General features: G+C 37.0%; 1 protein-coding gene across 2 annotated transcripts in view; it reads right to left on the reverse strand.

Annotated features, from left to right (window-relative positions):
• Window positions 1-13,890, reverse strand: part of LDB2 (LIM domain binding 2) — a 337,481-nt gene that overhangs the window by 165,832 nt on the left and 157,759 nt on the right. For both annotated transcript variants that reach the window (XM_015817658.1, XM_015817657.1), the window contains exon 2: window positions 12,787-12,889. In XM_015817658.1, the coding sequence (XP_015673144.1) occupies window positions 12,787-12,889 (103 nt within the window). The remainder of the gene's footprint in view (window positions 1-12,786; window positions 12,890-13,890) is intronic.

Raw genomic sequence — 13,890 nt, forward strand, 5'->3', positions numbered from 1 at the left:
TAAAATTATGTTAATATTATGGTATTTAATAATTGTATATTTGTTTTAAAAGAGAGTTAAAGGAAGTTATAGATTTGTTAGATTAATAGTTGATTAATGTTAGTTAGATTATGATTATTTTATTGTTAATCCTGTGATTGGCTCTGGGAAGTGAGGGGGGGAGGGATGGAGGGTTGGGTTTGGGGGGAGGGGGGATTTACATTGTAAAATTTTATAAAATTTTCAATTAAAAAAAAAAAAGAACACGTGAAGTATTAGTAATGCTTTATAAAGCCTTAGGAGGATTTTAGTAAGACCTCACATAGAATATTGCATCCAGTTTTGGTCACCATATTATAGAAAAGATGTAGAGACTCTGGAAAGAATACTGAAAAGAACAACAAAGATGATTAGGGGCTTGGAGGCTAAAATATATGAAGAACAGTTACAGGAATTGGGGTTGTCTAGTCTAGTGAAAAAAAGAACTAGGGGTGACATGATAGTAGTGTTCCAATATTTGAGGGGTTGTCAAAAAGAAAAAGGAGTCGATCTATTTTCCAAAGCATCAGAAGACAGGAGAAGAAGCAATGGATGGAAAATAATCAAGGAGAGAAGAAATCTAGAACTAAGGAGAAATTTTCTAACAGTGAGCACAATTAACCAATGGAATGGTGTGCCTTCAGAAATTGTGGGTGTTGCATCACTGGAAGTTTAAAGAAGAAACTGGACATTAGTTGTCTGGCTGGACTGGATAGCCAATTATACAGGATCTCCTGTTTGAGCAGGGGGTTGGGCTAGAAGATCTTCAAAATCCCTTCCAACTCTATTGTTCTGTTATCAGAGGAATAATTTCAGTGTCATATAATTTGGCTCTTTTAAATCTGTCTTTTGATTGCTTTGTGACATTTCAAGACTCAGTTTATGTTCAGCCTAAACATGAGAAGTTCTGAAGCTGACTCAAACCTTTTATCTGAAATATTTTATCATTTTAATGAATGGAGCATCATTTGGCAGTAGACAAAAAACTGATAATGTGAGTTGGTTTCTTGAAAGAAACAAATAATACACTTCCCTCCCCTCTGAAAATCAAAAATTATAAAACTCACACACTTAAATTATTGCTGATGTGCTCCAGGGATGCATCTAGAACGACAGGAACAAGTTTATATCAGAGCAAGATTAAACACAAAATTGCCAAAGGTTTATTGTCTGCAAATGAGTTGAACCTTTTCTTATTTTTATACAGTCACTTCAAATAAATGAGTAGGTAGATAAAGCAGAAGTGACATCAGCCTAAATGGATATGATAACAGAGGTGAATTAGATTTTGTCTTTAGCAACACTGGGAGTTCAAGACAAGAATCTTGGCTCTGTAATTCACACTTGTTAGGCTGATTTCCAGTGGGCTTCTGCCAGCAGCATCTCTTGCACAACAAAAAATTGATGGAACATGAGTCTATGCCAGCATGGGGTTTGAAAGAATTAAAATTAGCTTTCGCAGAATCAAAGTTTAATATGATCTGAATACTCATTATACAGGCTGGTATAAATGTTGTATATGAGACTGAATATAAGGAAACTGACAATCTGTCCAGCTGTTATCTGATTCCCCTGCATCCTGGCTTCCCCACTGAGACACCACTTCAAGTCCACTTCAACAGTAGAAGCTCACTGGTCAGTCATCCTCTCTCCTCCCATCCTATCTTGTAAGCTTGTTGTAGTGATAAATATTAAAAGAGTAATCCCATTACATGTTACCTTGAAAAAATAAACCAAAATCAGCCTGAACTGGATCTCTGTTGTATACCATTCAGAAACACTTTGTTGAATTGAATCTATGTAATACATACAGTAGATGATAAGAAAAGAGGGAGAGAGGAATAGATTGATGCAGAACCTTGATGCAGGGTGTTGGGGGGCATCTGGTACCATTGCACCCTTCCATCTACAGCTGGAGGGGCCCTATCCAAGTACAATTCCAGAATTTGAAATAGTTAAATAGATCCAAGCTAGTGGAAAACTAATCCACTGAAATTCAACTTCATAGATCAGTTTGCTTTCCCCATTTGTATTTGTTGTCATCTATTGACTTCAATGGAGGATACAGGAAGCCCCAAAGAACATCTGGTCCTCAGGCTTCTTAAAATGTGACAGCCAAACACAACAGCTACAACCTGACTCCTTTCCACTTGACTGCATACAGAAGAAAGGATATTTCAATATTTGTAAATTTTGTTTTTTCCTGCAAAAGTAGCTTTCTGTGATATCAAAAGACACCAAAAAGAATGAAGACCAAAAATCCACTCACTCCAGGAGGTGCCATAAATACAAATTCTCCCAATTGTCTTGGATCCTCACTTGTACCACCAGCATTTTTGCTGCAAGAACTAGATTAAATGCACACTATATTTAATCAAAATATGATTTTTGTGGGGCCCAGTTTTTTTTATAAATTCAGCTAATCATAATTCAGTCACTAAAACATAGTAAACTATGGCTTATCAATGAGCGAAGCAAGCATCCAAACAATCAGGGCAGGGATTCCAACTCCTCCCAGTATCATACTCTGAACTAGCAGCACATATCTTTGTTCAGCTGCTAGACAAATAGCTGGTTTGATAGCTGGTTTGATTCCTTGGCTGGGGGTGGTGTGAATATTCAGTGAATTTCTTCTCCCTGGTAAGTTTGCCAAAGAAGAGAATTGACATCATGTCTGCCTAGTCTTTGTCTTCAAAGACGCCTCTGTTTTAACATCATGCTTTACAATGTTTTTTTTCTTTTTACTTTTTGCATGTTAATTGCTGGCTATGTGCTCGAATATAAATACTTTCCCTCTTTGTGGATTTTAATTGATATAATAACATTTGGTGGCAAAACCCTTGTTGGCAATCACAGAGATCAGACATTTCTTGGAGTTGGCCACCAGGTTTGCACACATCTCAGGAGGGATTTTGTCCCACTCCGCTTTGCAGATCCTCTCCAAGTCATTAAGGCTTTGAGGCTGACATTTGGCAGCTCGAACCTTTAGTTCCCTCCATAGATTTTCTATGGGATTAATGACTGGAGACTGGCTAGGCCACTCCAGGACCTGAATGTGCTTCTTCTTGAACCACTCCTTTGTTGCCTTAGCCATGTGTTTTGGGTCATTGCCATGCTGGAATACCCATCCATGACCCATTTTCAATGCCCTGGCTGAGGAAAGGAGGTTCTCACCCAATATTTGATGGTACATGGCCCCGTCCATCGTCCCTTTGATGCGGTGAAGTTGTCCTGTCCCCTTAGCAGAAAAACACCCCCAAAGCATAATGTTTCACCTCCGTGTTTGATGGTGGGGAGGGTGCTCTTGGGGTCATAAGCAGCATTCTTCCTCCTCCAAACACGGCGAGTTGAATTGATACCAAAGAGCTCGATTTTGGTCTCATCTGACCACAACACTTTCACCCAGTTCTCCTCTGAATCATTCAGATGTTCATTGGCAAACTTCAGACGGGCCTGTACATGTGCTTTCTTGAGCAGGAGAACTTTGCAGGCACTGCAGGATTTCAGTCCTTCACGATGTAGTGTGTTACCAATTGTTTTTCTTGGTGACTATGGTCCCAGCTGCCTTGGGATCATTGACAAGATCATCCTGTGTAGTTCTGGGATGATTCCTCACCATTCTCATGATCATTGAAACTCCATGAGGTGAGAGCTTGCATGGAGCCCTAGGCCGAGGGACATTGACAATTATTTTGTGTTTCTTCAATTTCGAATAATCACACCAACTTTTGTTACTTTCTCACCAAGCTGCTTGGCAATTGTCTTGTAGCCCATTCCAGCCTTGCATAGGTCTACAATCTTGTCCCTGACATCCTTGGACAGTTCTTTGGATTTGGCCATGGTGGAGAGTTTGGAATCTGATTGAGTGCTTCTGTGGACAGGTGTCCTTTATACAGGTGATAAGCTGAAATTAGGAGCACTCCCTTTAAGAGAGTGCTCCTAATCTCAGTTCGTTACCTGTATAAAAGATACCTGGGAACCAAAAATCTTGCTGATTGATAGGGGATCAAATACTTATTTCACTCATTAAAATGCAAATCAATTTATAACTTTTTTGGAATGCGTTTTTCTGGATTTTTTTGTTGTTATTCTATCTCTCACTGTTAAAATAAACCTACCATTAAAATTATAGATTGATCATTTCTTTGTCAATGGGCAAAGGTACAAAATCAGCAGGGGATCAAATAATTTTCCCCTCACTTTAACTTGGGCTAAATAATGATGACAGCATGAAACTATTAATATGATAATTTTTATGGCTTTGGCTAAAATTTAAAATGAGTTTTAACATAGAACAGAACAGTTTGGTGCATTCAATTCATTCTCATAACTCCACTGATTATATTAAGAGAAATGAAATGCATTAAATGATCTGATCTTTTGCTGTCACATCTTGTTTGCCAATAGACATATAGTGCTAGGTATTTTTTTTAAATTACTTCCTCATCAGTATTAGCTAACCAACAATTTGGAGATGTGCATGTCTAGAGCAGCAAAAATATAATCTCCTCCTAGCACAGGGATGTCAAACTGCTGGCCCGCAGGCCAGTTGCATCATATGGAGGCCGCGCCCACCCTAGCTCCTGCAATGCGAAAAAAGTCATGATATGTCGTGACACGTCACGTGATGCGGTGAGTTTGACACCCATGTTCTAGCAGATATTTTAATAACATGTTGGTTGATTCCGTCAATGAAAGACTTTTTATGTATTGATGTATGTGTGTACATTTGTATGTGTGTGGTTGTGGAAACACACACACAGTGCCTATCTAATAGTGAGTTTGCTTAATCAGAAATTCTGAATTCCTTTCAAGGGATTTATTCTCTCAAAATGATAAAGACATTTCGCAGATAGTCCACGGCTTACAACCATTTGTTTAGTGACCATTCAAAGTTACAGTAGCACTGAAAAAAATGACTTATAATCGGTCCTTGCACTTACAACTGTCAAACATCCCCATGGACATGTGATCAAAATTTGGGTGCTTAACAATTGGCATGTATTTACAACATTTGCAGCAACCTGGGATCATGTGTGGTCTTCCCAGCAGGCTTTCCACAAGCAAAGTCAAGAGGGGGAAGCCAGATTCACTTAACAACCTAGTGATTCAGGTGTGACTCATTTAATAACTGCTTTGCTTAGCAATAGAAATTCTGGTCCCAATTGTGGTTGTAAGCCGAAGACCATTTGTACTTGCAACTTGTTTTAGTTATTCTGCTAGATGGCAGCACCTGGTTGATATTGGGTGATTTTGAAAGGTTTGGCAAGGCCATTTGGTTAATCCTTGGTTTTGAAACCACTAGAGAATCCCAGGATTGTTGCCTAGACTGAGAGGTTAGATAAACACCCCAGAAACAGGCTAGAGTGAACTACTTCTGCATGGTGGCCAGAAAACATGATGGATTGGACATGCATATGAAATCACACATACAGCTCAAAGTGAACTAATTACTATTTTGAACCACCACCACGACTACATTATGCAATCTAATGTAGACATGATGTGATTCAGCTTAGACATGATGATCATTTAATGTAATAAGAATAAGTCTGTCTGTCTGTCTGTCTATCAGCTATCCCACCTTTCCTTGAGAGCTTGAGGCAACATAGGCAAGCATAACAGCAACCTGGTGATGGAGAGAGATAGGACTTTCTGAGTTTAGCTAACTGTACAGGGGTCCACAAGGTGTGGTCAAAAAAGTGAAGATAGTGGCTGTGACAGTGTGAAATAGTGCATATAAAAACTAGGTGCAGCACAGATTTACATGAAAATACCTGAGTGGCTCTCAACAATGGAAGCTTTTGCGTACCCAAATTTGATTAATTATGACAAACTGGTCTGTTATAAAGATATTTTAGATAAAGAGGGAAAACTTAAGGACAGGCAAACCTTACAGCAACAAGGTATGGACCTGACATGGTGGTCCTACTTGCAAATTCAAACAAGATATGAAAAAGACATAAAATCAACAGGCTTTTACAAACAACAGACCCCGTTAGATAAAATATTGTTAAAAACAGATGAGAACCTGATTAAAAAACTTTATAAATTTCTTTTGAATTGGAAGATGGAAGAAGAACAAGTGAAAGAAACGATGATAGTATGGGCAAAGAACTTTGGATACACAATAGATCTGGAAGATTGGCAAAAACTTTGGGATAAAAACATTAAGCTTACTAAAGCGGCAACATATAAAGAGAATCTATATAAGATGTTTTATACATGGCATATGACACCGGTTCGATTAGCGAATATGTTTAAAAATGTTTCAGATACTTGTTGGAAATGTAAACAATTACCAGGTACTTACTATCATGCCTGGTGGATATGCCCAGTTGCTAAGAAATATTGGTCCAAGATTCACAGATGGTTGGAAAAGATGATGAATATACAGATAGAATTTAAACCGGAATTGTTTTTGCTGGGAATATTAAGACCTAATTATGGTAAAGAGAATGACTATTTGATATTGCATATTTTAACTGCAGCGAGGATAGCATTTGCCCAATTTTGGAAGAATGAGAATTTACCATCGGACGAGAATATAATTACAAAAATTTTAGATTGTGCGGAAATGGATAGATTAACATTAGAAATGAAAGAAAAAGATGACTCAGTTTACTTTACAACCTGGGAAAAATTTTATCATTGGTTAGAGACACATTAGAAGTTTAATGACGGAGTATTAATTAATAGATAGTTAGGTGAAAGGATTTATTGAAGTTTGATTTATTATTGTTTGTTAGAAATTTTCTTGTTCTTTTCTTCTATTCTTTTTCTCTGAGATTTCAATATTATTAATATGTTTGTTTAGCTATTAGGTGGAAATAGTTGTTTTTTAATAATTTATGGTTATGCCTTTATGGTTAAAACTAAGTTTAAGTGAAAAATATTTGAATATGTTATATGTTATTTATATATTATGATAAGGTATTTACATATTATGATAAGCTGGATACCTACTTGCTTGTAAAATTATTGATTATATTTACCCTTACCCCGTTCCAAATCCCCCATTTTTTCCTCCCCACCCTCCCCTGTTTACCATACCTATATTCCTCCCTTTTTTCCCTTTATGGATAAAAAACTCAATAAAAGTTTGAAAAAAAAAACTAGGTGCAGCACAGATTTGATCTGTGGATACTTTGGGCTAACTGAGAAATCTGCTCAAAACATTTTATGGTCTTTGGCAATAATGATTCCATTTGGAGAGAGAGTTATTTCACAAATAAACTTGCATTTGTAGATGCTTATTTTTTTAATTATATACCAATGCTTAAAAACTAATAGGAGCAGATATCAATATGGATGTTTATATGATTAAGCAATGAATCAGTGAACACCTAGAGGCAAACAAAGTCATTATCAAAAGCCAACATGGGTTTGTCAAAAACAGATCATGCCAGACAAATCTTACTGCATTTTTTGACCAGGTGACAAAATTAGTGGACCAGAGAAATGCTGTGGATATAATTTACTTGGACTTCAGTAAGGCATTTAATAAAGTAGACCACATGAAGTGTTAATACCACTTTACAATGCCTTGGTAAGGCCACACTTGGAATACTGCATCCAGTTTTGGTCACCACGATGTAAAAAAGATGTTGAGACTCTAGAAAGAGTACAGAGAAGACCAACAAAGATGATTAGGGGACTGGAGACTAAAACATATAAAGAACGGTTGCTGGAATTGGGCATGTCTAGTTTAATAAAGAGAAGGACTAGAGGTGACATGATAGCAGTGTTCCAATATCTCAGGGGCTGCCACAAAGAAGAGGAGTCAAACTATTCTCCAAAGCACGTGAAGGCAAGACAAGAAGCAATGGATGGAAACTAACCAAAGAGAGAAGCAACCTAGAACTAAGGAGAAATTTTCTGACAGTTAGAACAATTAATCAGTGGAACAACCTGCCTCCAGAAGCTGTGAATTCTCCAACACTGGAAGTTTTTAAGAAGAGACTGGACAGCCATTTTCTGAAATGGTATAGGGTTTCCTGGCTGAGCAGGCGGTTGGACTAGATGACCTCCAAGGTCCCTTCCAACTTTATTATTATTACTATTACTATTATTTCTATTATTATTACTATTATTATTACTATTATTATTACTATTATTATTACTATTACTACTACTACTACTACTACTACTACGATGATGATGATGAAACATTGCTACTCTGAGACAGCACTTAGAGAATGATCCCCAGAACTCAACTTTCTTGTGATCCTTGGAAAACTATTTCATTATATATTGAATTTCCTTTTTTAAAAAAATCTGTATTAAATGCCAATAATTTAATTTAATGTCTCAAGTAAGAGCATCTCTGAGAGCTTTCCTTTCCCTTTCCTTTCCTTCTCGAAAAAGCACCTTTGGGACTTTCTTTCCTTTCTCTTCATAAAGGAAAGCTAAAACAAAACTATTTTATTTAAATACTCATTCAACATGGGTATTCCTTTGAGATAATAAATGGAAATAGAAAGGCCTAGTGATGGTCACTCCTGCTCCTCTTGCCTTGTGGCTGGACTGCTGCAATTAGCTCTGGCTAGGGTTGACTCTGAAGATGATTGAAGCTATAATCCATGCAAAATGCAATGGCCTGTCTGGTCAAAGGAACAACCCTTACAGACAAATCACACCTGTTTTGCAGGAGTTGTGATCATTGCTAGTTTGCTGCATGTGCAATTCAAGATGCTGTTTAGTATCTGTAAGGCCCTCTATCACTTGGGATCTGGGTATCTTAGAGACATATGCCTGCCCTACTCTACCCAACCTAACCGAATAGAATGGCATGGTGCCAGTTCCTGCTTACTGGAAAATTAAGGGAGGTGGGGAAACTGGAAGCAATCTTTCTCTTGAACAACTTACAACTCTCCCTCTGCAATGCAAATATCTTCTTCCCTGGTGATTCCAGAATCTGAAAATTCTATTTTTTACACAGATCCTCTAGGGAGTGAAGATTGGGGCCTAATGATGGCATTTTCCCCAGTAATTAAGAGAAGGGTGTTAATATTGTGAGCACAAAGCTCTTATGGACACTTTATTCATTCAACTCCTCAGTCTGTTCCGACAATTTGGGTTCTTGAATATTTTTTATCACTTTGGGTCTTAAAGCTGAAAGACATAGAAGCCTACTGCTAATAATTAAAGAAAAGATCAGCATCAGGTTGTAGTAATGCAGGATTGGGAACCAGTGATCTTGGGCTTTTGTCTCAAGGCAGTTTTAACTCCAAATTCTGGAACTAAAATTTACCCTTTTAAAAAATTGCTAAGGTTGAGGAAGACTGCATTAGCTTGATCAGATTTGGATGGCTGGGAGGATTTAGCAGTCAGTTTTAGAGAACTAAACAAGATGGCTGGACTCTTCATTTGAGAATACAAAATGCAAAATGCAACTGCCCCCCCAAAAAAAAGATCTGGAAAAATTCTTTTTTCTTTATGACATTTAAAGGCATCAGCTTTATACATGCAGCGATGACAGAGCAATTATCTGATGTGGCAAAAAAATGAGAGCAGGCAGGATAACTGGGAACACAAAGGTGGAATTATTTTGCCATGCGGTAATTATTGAGTGATGTTTAATTATTGGGACTTAGCCTATGCTTGGAAACAGGAACAATTTATTACTTTTGGTAAATGTAATTTTCTTTTGAAGAACAAAAGGAAATGATATAACCATTTTGTCACAGAGGGCCAGAAAATGAGTGGAGAAACTCACAATAATTTTGCCCAATAATAGAGATGGGTTCAAAAAAGAAACTATACAGTTGGCTAGCAATTCTTGGAAAACATGGGACTTATCTCAAACCTACCTGCAAAAAAGGTATCTCACTTCCAGAAAGTCCTCCCCGCCCCCAGAAGATACATTTATTTTATTCATTTATTAAACAAATTTACATACTCACCCAATTCACACACAGTGATGCATGCTTTGCTAAATTATAGACTAAAACCATTCAGTGCCCCAAGCTAGTTCTATAGTATCTTTCACAAATACAATAGATGGAAGAAGATGCATTTTTGCAAAATGGGAACATGACATGGCAATGTCTTTCAGTCGATCAGCGTTATTTATTGAGCTCAACTGAGATGAAGAAACAATTAGCAGATATTTTCTCTCGGCCATATATAGAAAAGTTCCTGATGGAAGGATATGAAAAACTAGCAGGTTGATATTAAAGTGCACAAGAAATTATTAGTAAATGGAAAGCTTGCTGGCATGCATCTCTGTTGCAGGAAGGAAGGGAGGGAAAAAGGAAGGAAGGAGGAAGAATCCTAAGCAAGTCCTTACATTGGACAACAAAAAGAACAACCTAAAATCCACCCAGATGGAAATCCCATAAACGAAAGAATTCTGAATAAATGTGGAGCAACTGGCCTACAAGAATCTTATTTTTTCTTAATCAACAGACGATAATAGTTGGGCAACATGATTATTCTCCAGCAGATTGAAAGTAATTCTAACACTTTACAGAAACATAATTTTGAAAACTTTTCCCATTGCCAAAAAGGGGTGGGGCTTTGTTTGTATGGTTGCAGAGCATTTTGACTTTTTGATACTACCCCATAGATGCCCATGGGAGACAGCCTAAAATAGAAATAAAAAAGATCATTCATGTGAAGCCAACAGAAGTTTCTAATGTTGCCCAGGTTGGCAATTTCTGGATTATAGTAAGAAGTTCATAATAATGAAATCAATAATGTCTTATTCCAGTTTAATCATGGAAGAGCAATTTAGGACAAGTACAATAGAATGGCATGTGTTACAAATGAATTTGTAAAAAGAGGTTTTAAAATGGATTTGCTTATCCAACATCAATTAGATTACCTTCAAATCTTCTCTATTTTTTAATTCCCACTTTAACAGCCATTAGTGAACGTATGCAAACTTTGTCTTTTCTTCCCCTCCTGATTCATATATTTGTATTTTTTTGAGGTTAACATTTTGTAAGATGCTTCTATTTCTGGTAGTCATTAAAGTCACTATTTCACTTCCATGCATTTAATCCACTTTATCAGTTATCTTGAGCTATTTACTTGATATGGGCTCCCTGGTTCTACTTTGAACACCATTTAAAAATTATTGTTGACAGAATTACTATTTCTTCCCTTTCAACTGAAAACTCTGTAGAGATTTTCAAATTGCAGCCTGTAGCAAAATTGCAACTGATTCAACCCAATTAGATGGTGTCAGATATCAAATCTGTTAGTTGTTTTATCAGCTGAAGGGGAGAGCCTTCCTATTATCACAACTAATTTCTATTGATTGCACAACAACTAACTGGAGATAGTTCAGGAGAGAACAAATCTATAAACCTGAGCTTGAAGTGAAAGACAAAGTGCTTGCAAGTGAGATTAAACAGTTTTGTTGTTCTGTACAGCTGCTCTTTCTCAATCCAGATAAACAGGGATGCTGTCAGTGGATGCATTTGGAGGTTGTGTGATTACTGTCTTTTTCAAAGACAAAGAGTCTTGCAAGAGTTACCTATGCTCATGCATGCTGGCTTCACTTTTCTCATAGAGCTATGAAACTACAGAAGATACATGTTTTAAGATAAATAATAACAGCTTTTGGTTTTTGGTCAGTCATCAGTGAGTAGGTAATAAGAGAAATGTTCTAAGTATTAGCAAATATAAGAAGACAGGAGACAATGATCCTTCTTTATTTTTCACAATCAGACATGTCTTAGGTGCTCATAAGCAGGAGATAAAAACATCATTTCCCCACCACTGTTTTCCCACAACTGATATTTTGAAATATGCTACCCCCAACCTGGAATCTACAACTGATAGCCCTCAATACACCTTCCTCTAGGAATTGATTCAAATTTCTTTTAAATATCTCCAAATTGGTGGCTATCACACTGTTTTGTGTGAATAAACTTCACAGGTTATTTAAGTGATGCATGATTATGCTCCTTCTTTTGCCACATAATAGAAAAATGTTCAAAAGTAGAGATGGCTGGCCTACCATAAGGCAAGAACAAATCATGTCATATCAATAAATAATGATTTAATGATTAAAGATCTCCCTTCATTTCAGAAACCCAGACGAGAAAGTGGTTCTAGAGTAGCTTCAGATATGTCAAATAGACAAACATGCTGAAAGGGAATCCTGCTTTAAGGCTTTATAAGTATACAAGAATGTTCCCATTTTTTATATGACAAGGAGTCTTTGAACTGATTCTATAAGACCATAACTGAACAACTGTTCAGAAGCATAAAACCCACATATAGTTAACTGCACCAGGGATATTTTTTTTCCTTTGCATCAAGCAAGTCATAATTTGCCATTATTTGAAGACTGGATGAGAATGCATCAAAAGAACCATGACAAGATTACACTGTACAATATAAACATTCTGCAACTGAAACTCTTTAAAAAAGAATTGGGCTTATGGAAATATTCTGGGAAATAATCCTGCTTAGATGCTTTTCTTGTTTCTTTTATTTGTGACAGAGACAGACCTGAAGCCTTTTTTTCCACATTATCTGCCTGCCCATAATGTATCAACCTCCAATTCAGCTTTTCAAATAAATGTCATATACATGAAGTTTATTCTCCTTATTCGAATACAGACTGGATGCTTAGAAGCGATCATTTCATTTTTACTTTAACCTCTAAATTTGGTCAGAAGAAGACTTTCATAATCAATATACTGTAACCCACCATTGAAGAAGGACTTTAAATATCTCCTCATTTCATCACTGATAAGTTCAGCTCTGCCACAAGCTAGTGGAATATTAAATATATATTTGTTCTCTTACTGTATCGCTTTGGTCCATCTTCCAAACAAAAGGAAAGTGTTAAGGTTGCATCATTTTCAAAAAACTCTGTTGCAAAGGCATCCCACCACAGGTTGTCACTGTCCTGAGAGAGAGAAAAATGTTTTTTTAACAGGAAAGGTATACTTACTATTTTAAAAACAATATATTTTCCTATCTAAATAATATCAAGATGGAAATTATTAAGTATCAGTAATCTACAGTTAGATTTACAGCCTAAGACTGGTAGAAATTTAATAATTAAGGCTCTAACCAAGGACCTAAGAATTATTACAGTACGATCTAAGAACATAGGCAATTTCAAGCAGGGTGGAATTTTGGTAAAAGAAGGGTGTCCAGGTGTGATAAATTCAATATCCCCAAATATAGAAGAATTCCTTTAAGTATTCTCCGAGGGCTCCAGGCATGATTAATATAACAATTGATTTCATTTTCCATAAGCATTCAACTTTGTTCTGTACATCCCAATATTCCACCTGCAATTCCCAGTATTTCATAATTTATTATTATTCTTTTAAAATATTGCTAATATTGCTAATAATGAGAGGCCTCTGCATTGGGAGGGGGTGTTAAAGACATTGGATGGGACTGTGCAATCAAAGTCCTGCCCCTCTTAGGGTATCTCATGCATAAACAAGGAATAAAACCTGGACCATACAATTTAGGGGCACCTCTTGATTTTTATGACCCCATACATCCAGGATCCTTTATTAATAATGAAAAATGCTGTGCATCTTGCTTATAATCTAATTTGCTAACATATCAAGCAAATATTTTTAAAGAATAGTTTTATGTTAAATGGCCACATGATAGCATAAATGTAGGTATGCAGTAGATTCCATCTCCAGTTTATTTCTTGTGCTTTGCCTTGTCAGGCAATTGAGCAAGATGGCCCGTTGCCTGGAGGCCGTACGGGTCTGGATGGGGAGGAACAGACTCAGGCTCAACCCTTCCAAGACCGAGTGGCTGTGGTTGCCAGCGCCTCGGCATAGTCAGCTGACACCATCGCTGACTATAGGGGGCGAAACTTTGGCCCCCTCGGAGAGGGCGCGCAACTTGGGAGTCCTCCTGGATTCGCGGCTGGCA

This window comes from Protobothrops mucrosquamatus, unplaced genomic scaffold (assembly GCF_001527695.2).
Source record: "Protobothrops mucrosquamatus isolate PMUCROS unplaced genomic scaffold, P.Mucros_1.0 scaffold618, whole genome shotgun sequence".
In the NCBI taxonomy this organism is placed as follows: Eukaryota; Metazoa; Chordata; class Lepidosauria; order Squamata; family Viperidae; genus Protobothrops; species Protobothrops mucrosquamatus.